We start from the raw sequence: 16928 nt of genomic DNA on the forward strand, positions 1-16928 counted from the left end.
TTGGGCATTTAAGAGCCCCAGAAACCATCTGGCCCTAGATTTTCCATCTGCTCACCCCCTCCCTCCTTTTGAAATGCTTTCCATTCATAGAGGATCAGGTTTACGCTCTTCCAGCAAGCCCTTTCAGCTGACCGCCCCCTCTATCCCCTGCATATTCCTTATATTAGAATACTGGAATATGAAATATTGGAGCCCATATATTTCATTCTACTTTGTAATGCAGTTAGTTGTTCATCCCCTGTTTCCTCCATTTAAGCAAAAGAGAAGGAATGGAGACCACGGTATGTGTCTCCCTCACCACTCTTTCCTGAAGGATCTTGTCATAAAAACCAGATACACACATAAAATTTGACTTTATTTAGCATATTTAAGAGGAACATAACAAGGACAGATGAACAGCACCTATTTAAGAAACACAAACGTCACTTAATAATACTTAGTTAAATCACAAACATCAATCTCTCCACATTCACCAAGTAGGAGTCTGTTATTCCTTTCCAGCAAAAGAAAAACAAAAAGTATTGTAACCATTTTAGAAAAGACCCAATTAAAGCCAACAAATATGTGAAATTTTGGCCTAGGGCAGAGTCTCTGGGACTACTGGCCCAGGTAACAGTGTTGATTTGTGAATTTGATTGGGTGTGAGTGGGGTTCTCTTCTTGCTGAGGGGAGGAGGATAAAGCCTACCCCTTTTGGGCACCTGAATGCAAGTTGTGCCAGTGGGAACTTGGCCCCGGGACTGTTTAGTTTGACAATCCTTTGAAAAGGCACTTTTCAATTACAAATTCTTTTTTTTAAAGAAAAATGAAACCTTTGAATTCAAACTTTAAAATATTAAAGAGAACTGTTTATTGATTAAATACATTTTTCTGTTTTCCGTTTCAAAGCAGCACGCAAAATTTGACATTAAAGGCAGTTTTAGAAATAATTTAATGAGGGTATATATATAGTTTTTTTGTTTTAACATTTTCTTCTGAAAATATAACAAAATCATCTTATAGTTTTCTTTTCTTGTCTGACACAAATCCCATTGATATACTACTGAAACTATCAAATACTGTAGCTGTGACCCCATAGAGGAGTCCCACTATCTCTCTATGTATTAGCCATCCATGCTCGCTCTATCTTATCTCTCAGACAACCAATGAAAGGGGAAAAAACAGCAGCCTTTTTCTGAGTTTTGTTACTGCTCTAGGAGGACATGGATGGTCGCATTATGGATCTGCCAAGTGCAAATCGTCTCAGTTCATGGTCAGGTGTCCGTTGGGTCTTCAGAGTGCAGTATTCTTTTCGTCCCACTAACTGGACTCCAGTTGCCTATTGTGGAGTCCTTCCTTTTTAATGGAGAAGGATGGTCTTCTTTGAATTTGCATTCTATATATTCAGTGAATAGAAAACAGCATACCAGTGCCAAGTGTGTTGTGGAAAACTGTCAGCAAGGACTTCAGCCAAGATGATTAGTTCACACTAATGACCAATTGTACCAGAATAACTTCTCACCTGTCATGTATCATATTAAGGATTTAAGGAATGAAAGTCATCACTTTCTGCCACCCCACTTTGGTGCCATTTTACATATCCTGTAGTATATAATTTAAAAATAAATTTAAAAAACAAACGTACTATGTTCTGCATCAGAAACTGACCAAGATGTAAATCATACATAGAATTTTGCATGCATTTTATTAACTAGCTTTACATATACATACTACCCATTTTTGAGGACGACACTATCTACAAACACATACAGTCTAATATCTAGCACCATATCTCCAAGAACACTTACATTTTATGTACAGTTGTAGTTTACATTTAGGAGAATTACTACAAAAAATACACCACTAAAACAAGATGAAAATACCAAACTTTTAACATTAAGTTGTAGCACAGATGAAGCGGGGGTGGGGGGGGAAATCCACTCACGTCTGAAACACCAGACTAAATCCGATCTTGTTTTTCTCCACATTTTAGAAAAAGACAGGTAGAGTAATTATTCCTCAGACATAGTAAACCTCCTGCTGAGTGAACAAGTCACTGTGGTTTTCCCTTGGTGTGTGTACTCTGAGATATGCAGGCTTTGGGAGGCAGTGATGGAAATACTTGACACCTATTAGCAACCTTCATTTACCTTGAGGATTCTTACTTTATTTACCAAAGAGCAGTGAACTTGTTAGTGACCTGGCAATCAGTGGCCAGGTTCAGCGGATTTTAGCTTTCCTGTTTCCTCCTATTTCAGTGGAGTTTAGCTTTCCTGTTTCTTCCTCTGGCCAGTTTTGTTGCTTATGGCAAAAGACTTCTGTAAGCTAGCTGGGCATTTGCTGTAGAGGAAGAGATCATTGCTAAGTAATCGGAAAGATTTTATGACAAGGATTTCCCTTCTTTTTGGAGTTTAGGCTATCGCATCTGTTGTTTCCGGCTCATTGCTTCTGTCTCCTCATGCCTAAGCTTAGAGGGGCTTTGAGGGGTCGAGAACACTAGTCCAGCCCATGGAAAGTAAGAGAAAGAGATAAGGAGGGAGAGGGTTAAAAGCCATTGACTGGCCAGATTTTCTCTCCTTATCTTGGACAATGGCTAGCAGCCAAGTGTTCCTGTAATCTTTTGTCTGCTCTAGAAGGAAATGGCATTTTGCTTAGAGAAACCTCTCCTGCCAGCATGAGGTCTGGAGGAATACAACAGAAAAGACATTAGGAGAGGAAAATACTGTGTGTTTTTTTTTCTCAAAATATTGGGCAAGTTGGTTGTGAGAGAAAATTCCATCCAGGAGTTTAAATTGTTTCATCCCAATGACTCGTGAGGATTTTATCTTGAGTTCAAATTACCAGATGATGCATTTTTTTTTCTTCCAAATGATGTATTTTAGACACTTTTAAGAGCTTTTTGGCAAAGTTTAAGTAAGCCTAGTTTAATCTTGTAAGTTATTCTTTAGGTGGTATGAAAAAATCTTTTTGAAGTAACTTTACCTAGCTTAATTGGCTAATTATGTATAAAACAAGGCAGTGTTGCAGGCCCTGTGCCTTAACTACTGTGCTAACAGGAAAAAAAATAAGGCAATGTTGGGCACATTATAATTTTGTAGGTAAAAGATTTTTTAGTGTTTTTTTTTTTTTTGGCTGAAATAATTGGACAGTATCCACAGGATTGACTATTCCTCCAGTGATGTGTAATATCAAATGCTTTCTTGGTAAAAAATGAGCTGTCTACCTTCTCCTTAATAATAAATGGCACTTTTCCTTACCTCTTGAATTTGAAGTAGGTGTCCCGTCATCTCTAAATTAGATTGGAGTTGGGTAGGAGACAGAAAAATACCTTTAATTGCTGGTCACTCCTGGCTCACTTCTCTCCTTCCCTGCTTCCACAGGCCCACGGGTCCCTGTGAATCTGTCAGCTCTGGGTTGGGAAGGGATGGATGGGGGGGGTAGGTGAACATGCAGAACTTCAAGCATGGACTATTCCTGAAGGGCCAGTGCAGCAGAGGGAGAGGGAGTGAAGCCGGTGAAGGCAGTGGGCCTATGGCAAGAGGTAGGCAGGGAGCTGAAAGTGCAGAGGCTTTTCAAGCAGCTGCTACTTGTAGTATGTCAGAGAAGAGCGACCCTAGCATCATAGAAGTCACAGAAGCCCACTCGCTCCCTATTACTGCCTTCCCAAGCTTGTAGAAATTGGTGTGTTAGTCAAAGCACCTGCGACTCCTTGGCAAACTACATGCTCTATTATTCGTAAATAAGGAAAATCATTAAATTAAAAATCACATCATTTCATAGACTGGTTTGTCTGGCCCCTGTACTTTAATGGGATTTTTTTTTTTTTTTTTTTACTGCACATATGAAGTGGCTTTGGCAAAAGAATACGTCCCTTAGAAACATTTAGGGAAAGCTATTGCACATGAGGTCCTGTGAGGCTAATGATGACTTTTTTTGTGTGCTTTCAGATTTTCAAATGACAAAACAGTATGTGCAGTAAAACCTCATTAAAGTGATAGTGTTTTATTCAAAATAGCAAAAAATTACAAGTACTTGTTATCTCCAAGTTAACCAGAGGCCTTACTGTTCATTAAGAAGAATATGTCATCAAAGCAGAATGCTCTTAATTAAAAGGTCCTCTTTTCCGGGTTCGTATTTTCAAAAGGTCTTTACTTTTGAGGAATTCAATTTACTAAAATAATGGACAATGACTAAAATAAGAAAAAGAGGAACTTCAAAAAGGAAAGCAGGGAATCTCGGTGCCCTTGAGAATGTTGTGTGCTGTTAAATGGACTTACCATACTCGTACAGGTTCTGGTTCCATTTTGATTTGGGATTTTGGCAAACAATTTTCTCTGATACACTTTGAAGGGGTGAGCTTTAAAAATAAAATAAGAGGTTCAGTTTCAAAGCAATATTTGAAGACACACTTATGTTTGAAGTCCTAGTTCCTACCCAAGTAAACATTTCTACTCAAAGGATAGGCTTTGACCATTTGAACAGATCTCAAGGCACTACCCCTCCCCCACAGAAGGATTCATCACATAGGCCATTTATTCACCCTGATAAAGGACAGGTAAGTAAGAGTTTGGCGATAAATTAGTAGAACCAATTTATAACTGTTAATTCACTTTATGCATTTTGGTAGAAAAATAAATGATAGTGTAAGGGTAAACTTCAGCCCCCTGCCTTGCCTGAATAACTACAAGATTCAAATTAATGAAGTTGAAATTAATAAGGTTATCGTGGTATTTTTATTTGATGGATCATCTCTATATTATTTGGTTCTATTCCCTCTCCTTTCCTAAATTCTGAACATGGCAATCCCAAATTCCCATGCAGAGTTAGTGTCAGTCCAAATACATTGCTGTTTACCTCTCCCCCTTGAGAAGCTCATGTTGAAATCTGCGAGGAGGAAGAGATAAAAGAATATAAATGAGCTGGGCATTTATTGAAATGAAACTTGAGTTCTAGTAAAGGCACGGCAATCACACAAGAATCAGGCTTAACTCTGAAGATGGTCATCTTACATCATGCAACTACCTGATTAACCATTTTCAACCAAAAACTCCCTCCACCCATATTACCAGTGGATTTGTACGTGAACAGTTGATTGGCTTTAGGGTTGCTCTAACTTGTTCTAGAGGACGATCAAAAACACTGGCTTGACTGTTTTTTTGGTTCCATGTTACCTGGTCATATAGACATGGCTCATGCCCTCAGAAATATATACATATATCCTTGCCCAAAGTGGTTTTGGGTTTCGGGATTTGAGAAATTTTCCTGTGAATTGACCCTAGGGATAATGTAGGTATTGTAAAAGTTTTCCAAAGTGATACATTTCAACAGCAAAAATTAGCATACGTCTGACCCGAAGGCTTTGATTTAAGGACTATTTGGAATAGGTCAGCTGTTTTCCAGGTATTATGAAACCATCCTCTTTGTCATTTCTGACTCTGATATTTCTCTCACATCTGCAGAGAGCTTAAAAGCTTTAAAAAGAGTCACAGGTGGAAAAGACTCATGGGTGTGCCTGGAGGAAGAAAACTGTTCATCCTGCCTTCCTTGCTCCCCGTATGGAGATCATATTTACTGTCTATGATCTCATACTGAATTTCCTTTTTCTAGAAATACAGCTTGACTAAAAAAGACTTATTTGAAAAAAAAAAAAAAAAAACCAAAAGAAAACACAAATGCTGGCAGAGATCTGAAGATTTCTTACCAGCATCTCCATTCAGTCACATAGGGGAAGTTGTAAAACAGTGGCATGATTTCCGCCCCACTATTATTCAAACACAAGACAGAAAATATTGGTGTCAATTGACAATTTTCCATTTGCACTTAATGACCTCAGTCCCAGCCCCTGCATAAACCCAAGATTTTATAGGAAAAAAAGCCCCCCGGATGTGTGTTATTTCTCGATCTTTTCCCTTGGACTAGCTTCCCATTTCATACACGCCCTTCTACTTTTCCGGATCTCTTTAGGGGACCTAGAAACCTTCTTGAGATTTTAACTGCACGAGGTCTTTTCTTTTAGTTTGCATAACAGTCTTTGCACCCAACTGTGGGGCTGTTCAGTTCAGAATTTGGCTTATATGTTGATCAGTCCATTAGGTTCTGTTTCTTGGGCTTCATGAATGATTTGGTCCATCACCTTTCTTTCAGTTGAACATAAGCTGTAGCCCTGGCCCAAGGGCCAAAAAGTCCTTAAGTTCACAGGCATCAACTTTCCTTTCCCTCAGAGCTAAAGTTGGCATGTTGTAGCTCTGGAAAGACAAAATACCAAGTACATGTCCAAAATGGGCAACACTTGCTTCTTTAAGAAATTTAGAGCCTAATAATCTTTGGGAGAAAAACTTAAGTCAGAATCCTCAAGTTCATGCTTTTAAGGAAAGACCCCAGTTCCTGCCTCTTCCATGTGGTGAAGAGCATGTGTGCAACACTTTTGCCTGAAATGGTAGGGTTTGGCATTAATGGATTGTGGGTCCATTGAAAAGAAAGCTGCTCTTGTTATGGACAGTTCAAGGTTTGCCTTAGAACTAACTTCAAGGAGAAGTAGCAGAATTGTGGGAAGGGACGAACTTGCCTTCAGTCCCACCTTCGGTTCCAGGCAGGTCTGGGTGGCTATCTTCTTTTGGGGGCTTTTTCTTGCAGAATAACTTGTTCAGCACATCCTTGAATTCCTTCTTAATGGTCTTGTGCATGTAGCCATAGATGTAGGGGTGGATGCAGCACTGCAGGAAGAAAAGCCAGATTATTATGGTGATCACCCACTGGGGTACCTTGGTTTCGACATCCACCCACAGGGCCAGGACTGCTAAAAGGCAGTAGGGCCCCAGGGATATCACGTAGGAGAAAATGATGATGAAGATCACTTTAGCAGCTTTGCACTGGTAGCATCTGGGCAGAGGAGGGTCACTGTTGCTGTTATGACGACTGGGTGGGAGGCTCTCGGGGAGGTGCACTGCCTCGACATCATCCTCACTGAAATTGATGTCGTCTTCCCCAAACTCCATGTCATCTTCACCCAAGTCAATGCTGCACTGGTTGACTTCTGTGAGACCCTTGTCTGCCTTCATGCTTTTCCCCTCAACTTTGGTGCCGCCTTCCTTACCCTCCATGCTGCCGTTGCTGGCCACCATGCTGCTCTCTCTGACCTCCTTGCTGCCCCTGGCCCTCACACTACCCTCACTGGTCACCATGCTTCCTTCCTTGGCCTTCAGGCTGCTGTCCTTGGCTTCCATGCTGCCCTCCTTGGCCTTGACCTCACCTTCATCCTGGAGGTGAAACTCAGTTTTACCCCGGAACTTCTTCTTCTTCTTCTTTGCTCCCTCTTCATCCCCATTCTCCACACAGTCCTTGGCTTGCACCTCCAAGTTGTGGCTCTTAGCATTGTACAGCAGAGCATGCTGCCTCCGTGCTGCACCGAACACTACTGAGTAGCAGGCAATCATGACAATCAGGGGAATGACAATGAAGAACACCACGCTGAGAATAGCGTAGCTGGGGCTGGACCCCCAGATCATGGAGCAGAGGGCATTGCGCTCATCAAAGGCAGCCTGGCCCCAGCCATAGAGTGGAGGGGTGCTCTGCAGGATGGCCACAATCCAGGTGCAGTAGAGGAGCCTGTAACCACGGCGCTGGGTCATCTTGGACGGGTAGGAGAGAGGGTGGATGATGGATAGGTAGCGATCTATTGACACCACGACAATGGTGTTGACACTAGCGAAGGCGAACAGGTGGGTGAGGCTAACCAGGGCCGTGCAGAAATGGCTGTTGAGGGGCCAGAAGAGAGGCACAGAGGTGGCCACCACCCAGGGGGCCACAAGCAAAACCTGCAGCAGGTCGGTGACGAGGAGGTTAAAGATAAAACGGTTGGTGACCTGCAGCAGCTGCGGCTTGCGCTGCAACACTACCGCCAGCACTATGTTGCCGACGAAAGAGGCGACGAGGAAGATAAGCAGCACGATTGAGCGGATGATGCCGTGAGCCAGGCTGATGGGCATTTTGGAGAGGGGCATGCACGTGTGGCTGCTGTTACTCTCGCGCGTGCTGTTGGTGCAGGCGGACGTCATGGCAACAGCCAGAGGGTGTGAAACAGGGTTCAGGCTCAGCGCGGGCACCCGTGGGTGGCAAAGGGGTGCACAGACCGCACTCAGTGCCTATGCTGGGGACAAAAGAAACACGCAGGCGGAGTTAGTCACCCGCCAAGGTGAGAAGCCTCCGCGCCTCGTAAGGGCTCTGCAGGACCCCCTCCCCCGGATTCCCGCACGGCCCCATCCCCACTATGGGCAGCTTCTATGGTTCCTTTTCGGACTCTCCAGATCTGTCTGCCTGTCTCTCTCCAGGGCTCTGATTTCCTCTCATCTGTTTCTCCTGCCGGCGCGTGCGTGCGCGCGTTTTCTCTGCTTGTCTCTCACACTGTCTCTGGCTCTCTGGAGTTTCGGGCTCTCGCGCTAGCGCATGCGCGTGCGCTCTCTGTTTGTGTGTTTACGATTGTCAGTTTCTGTCTCTCTCCAGTGTCTCCCGCTAACGCAGTTTTTTTCTGTATCTCTCGGGTAGTGTGTCTGTATATGTCTCACCGTTTCCTGATGATTTCTCATCCTTGTTTCTCATGTCTGCCTCTGTTTCTCCGTCTCTTAATAGCACGCGCGCACCGTCTCTCTCTTTCCTTTCTGCTTGTTACTCCCATTTCTCTCTTCCACTCTCACTTTGTCTCTCAGTCTCTCTGTGTTTGTCTCTTTGTCTAGCGCACTTTCTCTGCAGGGCGCGCGCTCTTGCTCCCTTTCTCCCAATCCTGCCCCCGTCTCTCCCTCAGTCTCTTTCTGATCCGTTCTGTCTCTCTGTGTCTCTGCTTGTCACTGTGTCGCTCGCTAGTGAGTGTGCGTCTCTGTCTTTCCCTAATGCTCTCTTGTCTCTCCATTTCTCTCTCAGTCTATTTCCCTAACAGTTCATCTTTGTCGGTCCCTAGCGCACCTGTTCAATGTCGCTCGCTGGGTCTCTGCCAGCCTCCGTGTCTCTCCAACTCTCTTGTTTTCTGCCTCCCTCGGGTTCTCTAGGTGTCTCCTTTCTCACACTGGCACATATGCGCTTGCTCTGTCTTTCTCGGACCCACTTGTCTCTGTGTTTCTTCGTGTGGTTTCTATCTCTCCCTGCCCAAGTTCTCTCTGCATTGCTCTGACTGTCTCTTTCTCCATTGGTCTCTAACACTCTGCTGTTTGTCTCACCTGTCTCTCAAGCTCTTTAGTATGTGCGCTTTCCAGTTGGTTTCTCTGTCCCTCAATTTCCTGTCACCCCAGGACTCTGGCTAAACACTTTCTTCATATCTTTGAGGGAGTGCGCACCTCTGTTTCTCTACATCTTTTTCCCCACCGCCCCTCACCTCGGTTTTTCTCTGGCTGGATCACTGTCTCTTTGGATATCTGTCTCTCTGTGGACTTTATTTTGGCACGGAAACCACCTGCCTTCCTGGCCACTGCGGGCTTTGGCTAATAAAACCCCTAGTTTCTCAGCAGCGCAATGGCGACTGGAAAATGCTGTGAGGATGCCTATTGAGCTCCCCTACCCTCACCGCCCCATCCCAATTCGGCATCCTCCTTGCTTTCTCTAGTCTGCATGGTCTCGGGGGCAGCCAAGGGGAGTGGGAGAGGAGATGGGGAGAACGGGAAAAAAGGCAAGGGTGCAGGGTGGTTGGGAGAGTCTGAGAGAGATAGGATGAGAGACATTAAGAGGCAGAGAGACAGAAAGAAAACGAGAGACAGCGAAAGAATGAGATCCATACAGAGAGAGAGAGAAAGTGAGCAACAGAGAGGGAGAGAGACATAAACAAAAAAGAACAAATGAGAGAGAGTGAGAGAGAATGAGAGAGCAAGACTGAGAGACTGGGAGAGACGCAGACAGAAAAAGCAAAAAAGAGAAGAAAAGAGAACAAGCAGAGGAAGAGGGAAAGGAAGAGAAAAAAACGAGAGAATGGAGAGGAAGGGAGAAAAAGAACGCACGAGAAAAAGTGCGAGGGAAAACGTGAGGGCAGGAGGTTGGCCAGGGAAAGGTGAGAAGGGGCTGCACCGCGGGCCACCGCTCCGGTTAGCTCAGCAGCCGTCGGGTAGCTGCAACCGGGCATCGGGGGCTCCCAGGCTCAGGGCCCGGCCGGATGCTGGGGGCCACGGCGCCCGGAGTAGGGCCGGGCCGCTTACCTGTTGCTGCTGCGGACGTCGCGTCGCGGGCGCTGCGTGCGAGTCCTTCGGGGCTCCTCGCGCTCGTCCCGGCCGCCTCTCGGGGCGCGGGCGGCTGCGAGCTGGCACCGGGCAGCGGACGCTGCGGGCTCGGCGGGAGCGGGGCACAGCGTATGTGCCCGCACGTCCGGCCGGCGCGCCGCGCTGCAAGCTCTGAGAGGCAGCGGGGGCGCGCGGCGTGTTAAGGCAGCGCGGTGCCCTCACCTTGCGGTGCCGCCCTCCCCTCGGCCCCCGCCTGCGCCAGTGACGCAAGAGGCCGCGGCGGCCCAAGGGAGCGGGGCTGGCGGGTGGGGGACCCTGAACCAGACCCCACTCAGATTATGCCACTGCGGGTTCCCACCCCAGGGGCCCCGAGCTCACCGAGACTCCGCAGACTGGGGATCATCACCGGGGCTGATTTTCGTGCAAACCCCTTGTCCTCCTAGCCCCCGGATTTCCGGCCAGCTCCCAGGCACAGACCTTGCAGGATCCTTCCAAATAGGAGGGCCCGGGGCTCTCCTAGACTTCTGAAAACCCTCCAAAGTATGAATAGCCCCTGAGCCCGAGAAAGCAATTGTGACTTTAATGTCAACGATTTTCCACGAATTTCTCTAGCTTCCAGGAAAAGCTAAGCGGCAATGCTTTCCCTGTAGGATTTGGAAGCATTTCACTTAAGACAAGCCGCATAATTACCCACTATATTCTTTGATTGAAGTATGTCTGTCTGTAAGTCAGTCATCTCTTCCTCTCTCTCTTCCCCTTTCTCCCCCTCCCTCTGCCAGGTACTGTGTTAAGCTGTTTACACAGAGAATACCGCTAAATCGTTACTCCAGGCTTGTGAGATAAGTACCGCTATCATCTTCATTTTATAGAGACGGTAACAGAAGACAAGAAAGATTACCCTACTTGCCTAAGTTCAAGTAAATATGGCACACGTTCTATTAACCAAGATGTTCTGGTCTCTCCTAAACACATATTGGGTATTTGTTGTATATCAGGCCTGAGGAGGCACCCTCTCTTCCCTGCCCCCAGAGGGTAGGGAAGGTGTCCCAAACCAGGGATCATTTGCATTAGGTTTTCAAAGGATTGCAAAGTGTTTTCTAGGCAGGGCACAAGGGGAAAGGTGCTCTGTAAGAAGACGCATGGGGCCAAACTAGGGCTGCAAGAGAGAAGTGGGTTCCAAAGGCTGCGAAAACAGAAAGGCCCCAGAAAGGTGAGTGCCAGGAGGTGAGCTGGTTAAATTAGGTACGGGCAGATCCTGAGGGGTCTTGAATGTCAGGGGCAGATCCTAAGGGGTCTTGAATGTCAGTCTGCAGACTTTGGACTTTACCCTGAGATCCCTGGAGGCCCTTGGAGAGTCGTTTTATCATGAACAATTTCAAGCATACACAAATGTAATGAAAATAATAAAATAATCCTCCATGTTACCATTACCCAGCCTTCACAAGGATAAATAATTTTCCATTTTTGTTCATTGGTGGGTTTTAGGTAGGGTGATGTTCTAGAATCAGGGCTGATGGGGGATGGAGAAAGCTGAAGGGAGGCTGTGGCAGGAGACAGGGAGAGTCTTGACAGGTTCCGCAGAGTGGAGCAAGCAGAGACTTAGAGAGAGGCCACATTGATAGTGGAAGAGAATAAGGGCAAGGAGGTGGTGGGGAGGGTCTAGAATGAGCACAGGGTTTGGAGTTGGTTGAGGGGCTGGATGGAGATCCCTCCTCCCCTTCTCATTACCTGCCTCCGGGGGACAGGGAGATGAGACAGGTGTATAATCGGCCTCAGAATGCTCTTTGGATCTGAAGCTCTGCATTTGCTCTTAGATCATTTGTCTTTTTTCTGCTAGGCCTGATTTTATCTCCCCAAGGTTGAATGGTAAAAACCTGGTCATTTTTCCTAGAGACAGTTTCCATGATAATCACTCATGGTTATTAATTCCTAGCTTCGTGCTGGCCATGGTACAGAATCCTGGGTGGCATGCACTGTCAAGCAGCAGTTTGCTCAGACTCAGTGATTTTACAATCACTTGGGAGGCAGTGGAGCTGCTAGAAGTGGCCAGAGACAAAGGTCAGTCTTTCTTGACTTTTCCTATTTTTACTGTGATTGTGAGCGTGCCTGAGACTGCTGGATTCCAGCAGGGGACAGGGAGAAAACCTCTAGACACATGTTAAAGATGGTTGCCTCAGAGGGATGGGTTCATGGAGTCAGCTGCGCTTTTGGGCACTAAGAGGGATGATAGGGAGTGGAAGAGGTTGGGTGGGATGAGGCCTCTGCAACTGAGATTAGCCTGCCTGCCGGAGATAGTAAAAATGGCAGGGAATTGCTAGGAAATAAATGCCAGCTACTTCTCTGTACAGGGAGATGTTTGAAGGTGGTTAGTCTTCAGGTTTATTCTCTTTCCCTCCAGATGGATGGCGGAACTTTGGGGAATGCGGATTTGGCTTCCAGCCCTGTAGGCTCTGATTCTGATAGCCTTGAAGGAGCTCTTCAACTGAAAAGCCTCATTACATTCTGGGAAGAATCTTTGGGATGAGACAGGGAGAGTTTGGAATGATGGCTTAAGACATCACCTAGTCCGTTTCCCTACCTTCATAATTCAGTAGCAGCAGAAGTATGATCAAGGTGATGATATTAATGGACCAGGCCTAGAGGGCAAGAAAGGGCCCAAGGGCCCTATGACAATCACAAGTTGCAACACTGGTCAGCAGTGTGCTGGCCTCAGACTTGCTCACCTTGTGAGACCAGTTGCCCTGATTGTTGTATCAATTGCTAGATGAGGGAAGTTGGGATACCCAAGACTCAGCCGCTATTAGTTCTAGTCATTCGTTCTAGTAATAATGGGTGCAAGAGTCCTTGAGTGTCTACTATGTGACAAACATTATGCTTGCTTTATTGTATTTAATCCTTGAGGAAGCTCTGCAAGTTAGGAATCAATACTGCATTTTCTGAAAGCAAGACACCATATATACTACTAAGAGATAGAAAAAAAGCTGAAAATTTAACCATAATACTATGGCTAACAAGATACATTTTGATTTCAAAGATGCTAGAATGAGAAAAAAAATGTGTTTTGGAATCAATGTAAGACAGTACCATCCCTGTCTTTACAGAGAGGTTAAGTAACTTACCCAAGGCCACACAGCAAATAAGTTTTTGGAGCTAAGAGTTAAAACCTGCTCTGACTCCAAAGTAGGGGCATTTCCTAGGCTACATCAAGGAAGAGTGCTGAGACAAGACAGAAGGTCTCCCAGACCCAGCCCAGATGAAATTTTTGAATCTAGGTGAAAGGGGGCTAGGAATCGCCAGGATTGTGGAAAGACAAGCGCATTTGCAATGGTAATGGTTTCTTTTTGTAAGACAGACTCATGGCTCCCAAAGGTGGTAAAATGCCTAAATCAGTCAATCTAAATTCTAAGCCACACTCCTTTCTGCTTAGCGAGTTCATAATAAGTCAATGGGGAAAATATATGGTTTTGTTCTGGAGTGCTTACCCACGGGGGTGTTTTAAATTTTTCAGTGTTATGTGTTACTCTGGAATTCACTTCAGGCCACCTCCTAGAAGTTGTGTTTGTAAAACTCAAACAAAATCAAGTACCATCTGGGTATGAGCTAATATTGCACATTCTGTGGGCTTGGGCAGTACAGAAGGTCTGGATTTCAAAGCTATGTCTATCCAAATCAACTGATTCGGAAGAGAAAATCTGCAGAAAATAACTGGATGGATTAAGACTAGAGAGCAGAAGACTTGAATTCTAGCCCTAGTTTTGTGGCTAACTTGCTGTGTAACTTTGGGAAGATCCCCTTCCTCTCTCTGATCTCACTTCTGTAATCCACCAAACGAATGTATGTGTGTGGCAGGGGTAGGGGTTGGATGTTAGGTAATCTCGGAGGATCCTGTCAGTTTATGACCTTTGATGCCATCTACTTTCTATTTGAGTGTTAAACATCCCCAAACTAATCTGACCCAAATATTAAAAACCTGAAAGCTGGACTCTGCTTCTTACTTGAAAGAGTAAGAGGCAGGATTTACCCTTTTACTGTAAACAACAAAAAAGTGGGCAACATACATAAAATAATGGTCGTTGGATATTGGAAAATAGTACAAAACAGTAATCTTCAAGAAAAGAGAAACAAATGGGGTGAGGCCTACAATTCCCTCCGTTTACTACCTAGAGAGAATTTCCAGGCCTCTGTGCAGGAAGAAGGAACTCAGGCTGAGCCTGGAAGTCCACCTAAATTGAGGAGACAGAGTTCAGAATTCAAGGAGGTGAGGGTGGGCAGAATTTGCAGAGCAAGGTGCCAGAGGATTGTTGCCCAGAAAGAGAACTCAGGAGCTCTGTAAAAGATTTCCCTCAAGGCTGAATACTGATCAGTGCATTCATGTAAGGTATGCAAGGTTGGGATAGAACCACTCAAAAGCAGTAGGTGAAGTGATTTGTAGAGTTCACACAAGACTGGGAATAGCTCGGTTTCCCAGTAGTCAGGGAGAAGAGACTTCATAATATACAGTGCATCAGACTAAGTCCTCAGAGGAGGATTTCCTCAGTAATAGAGCCAAACTAGTCTTAGAGTCAAGTGTGCTCTGGTCCCACATACCAAAGCTTAAAAGCAAGTTTTCAAAGTATCAAACTGTTTCCAAGTGGCTTTACTGCATTGAGAGTAAGACTCAACAATACATAAAGGAATACAACAATATCTAAAGAGCTCCCAATAAGCTAAAATTTGTAAAATGTGAAATCCAATAAAAGATTATGAGGCATGCAAGGTAAGAAAATATACCCATAACGAGAAGAGAAATTTTTAAATAGAAACAGACACAAATGATAGAACTGGTAAACACAGATATTAAAATGGCTTTAAAAATATAATTCATATGCTCAAGAATGTAGAGGAAAGTATGGGCATGTAAAAGTGAGACTTGGAAAACATAAAAATATAAAACAGATTAAAATCTTACTTCTACAGGTAAAAAATATGTGTAGCATAGAAAATACACTGGACAACATTACTAGCATTCTAGACACTGCAGAAAAGAAGATTAATGAACTTGAAAACACAGTAATAGAAATTGTGTAAAATGAAACAGAAAGAACAAAGTTAAAAGTAAATGAGAAAAGCAACAATGAGCTGTGGGATAACAAGTAGCCTACTACATGTTAGTTGGAGTCCCAAAAATAAGTAGGGAGACGGAAACATATTTGAAGAAATAATGACTGAAACATTTCCAAATGCAATAAAAATATAAACTCACAGATCCAAAAACCTCAACAAAACCCAAGAACAATAAATATGAAAAAAACCATGCCAGACCACATCATAATGCTTGTAGTTTCTCTGTAAATCCTCACTATATTTTTGGCAAGGATTTGGAGAAACTGTAACTCTTACACACTCATTTTGAAATGGAAAATAGTATAATCACACTAATAAACAGTTTGGCCAGTTTAAAAAATAGGTAATCAATTACCTGCCACATGACTCTGTCCATGTGAAGATGTACATGAATGTTTATAACATTTTTATTTGTAACAGATAAAAACTAGAAGTCACCTTGATGTCCATCAACAAGTGAATGGTATATCCACAAATCGGGATAATATTCAGTCAAAAAAGAGAACAAATTATTAGTGTGCACAACAAGGATGAATCTCAAAATAAATATGCAGAGCGAGAGAAACCAGACAAAAAAAGTACATACTGTATGATCCCATTTATAGAAAATTACAGAAATTCAAACTAATCTAATGTGACATAAGACAAATCAGTGGTTGCCTTAAGATGAGGGAAGAGAGAGAGGGAGGAAAATAAATTACAGAGGTCATAAAGAATCTTTTTCAGGTAATAAAAGTGTTCATGATCTTGATTGGAATGATGGCTTTGTTTGTGTATACCTATTTCAAAACTCATCAAACTGTACTCTTTAGATGTGTGCAGTTTAATCTACTTGTATTATACCCAAAGAAAACTGTAAGAAAATAATCACCAGGGAAAAAAATCCCAAAGCCAATGGTTTTTATGTCAGGTAATCTATTCCTATTATTAGAATACTGGCTTTTCCCTGAAAGGACCACAGGCCACAGAGCACATCCGTCTTGGCTCTCATCAGTCTACTCTGTGTTCCAGTACAGTATGACTGTGTTGTAGTAATCAGCGTCCTTGTTCCCTTTTCATTCTGTGATGGAAATGATTTTGGTCATCCGTTCATGGCAGATAATAGTTCCCACTTACTCAGTATTTACGCTTCACCTAGCACCTGACCTCTCTCAACTCTTTTAATGACTGCTGTGACATAGATGCTGTCATCATTAGCTTTGTTTTATGAATGGGGAGCCAAGGATCAGAATGGAGTAATGATTTACACAGAGCCACTCAGGATCACACAGGGCTAGATTTTGAAGTTAGGACTGACTTTGACTTTAAAGTTTGGATGCTTAGTTGCTATTCTATTTTGCTTTCCTATCCTAGGGAAATTAATTAATTAATTAATTTTGAGACAGAGTTTTACTCTTGTTGCCTAGGCTGGCCTGCCATGGCACTAACTCAGCTCACTGCAACATCCACCGCCCAGGTTCAAGCTATTCTCCTGCCTCAGCCTCCTGTGTAGTTGGGATTACAGGTGCCTGCCACCACGCCCAGCTAATTTTTTTTTGTATTTTTAGTAGAGACAGGGTTTTGCCATGTTGACCAGCCTGGTCTTGAACTCCTGGCCTCAGGTGATCTGCCTGCCTCGGCCTCCCAAAGTACTGGGATTACAGGCATGAGCCAC

The 16928-nt window shown here is 44.1% G+C and overlaps 1 protein-coding gene across 2 annotated transcripts; it reads right to left on the reverse strand.

Annotated features, from left to right (window-relative positions):
• Positions 1–342: 342 nt before the first annotated feature.
• GPR101 (G protein-coupled receptor 101) lies at positions 343–10627 on the reverse strand. 2 transcript variants are annotated; one of them, XM_035288728.3, is made up of 2 exons: positions 10550–10627; positions 343–8124 (listed from the first exon to the last, which is right to left on the reverse strand). In XM_035288728.3, the coding sequence occupies exon 2, from the start codon at positions 8030–8032 to the stop codon at positions 6503–6505; it is 1530 nt and encodes a 509-aa protein (XP_035144619.1). In that variant the 5' UTR covers positions 8033–8124; positions 10550–10627; the 3' UTR covers positions 343–6502. The 2 variants fall into 2 exon arrangements, with proteins under 2 accessions (XP_035144619.1, XP_017824268.1); XM_017968779.4 differs by lacking the exon at positions 10550–10627 and adding an exon at positions 10151–10344.
• Between the last annotated feature and the right edge of the window lie 6301 nt (positions 10628–16928).

Source organism: Callithrix jacchus, chromosome X (genome assembly GCF_049354715.1).
Source record: "Callithrix jacchus isolate 240 chromosome X, calJac240_pri, whole genome shotgun sequence".
Classification (NCBI taxonomy): Eukaryota; Metazoa; Chordata; class Mammalia; order Primates; family Cebidae; genus Callithrix; species Callithrix jacchus.

What these genes read in the sequence shown, in the direction of transcription:
- GPR101 (XM_035288728.3), bottom strand. Translation starts at nt 8,032, where the DNA reads ATGACGTCCGCCTGCACCAACAGCACGCGCGAGAGTAACAGCAGCCAC.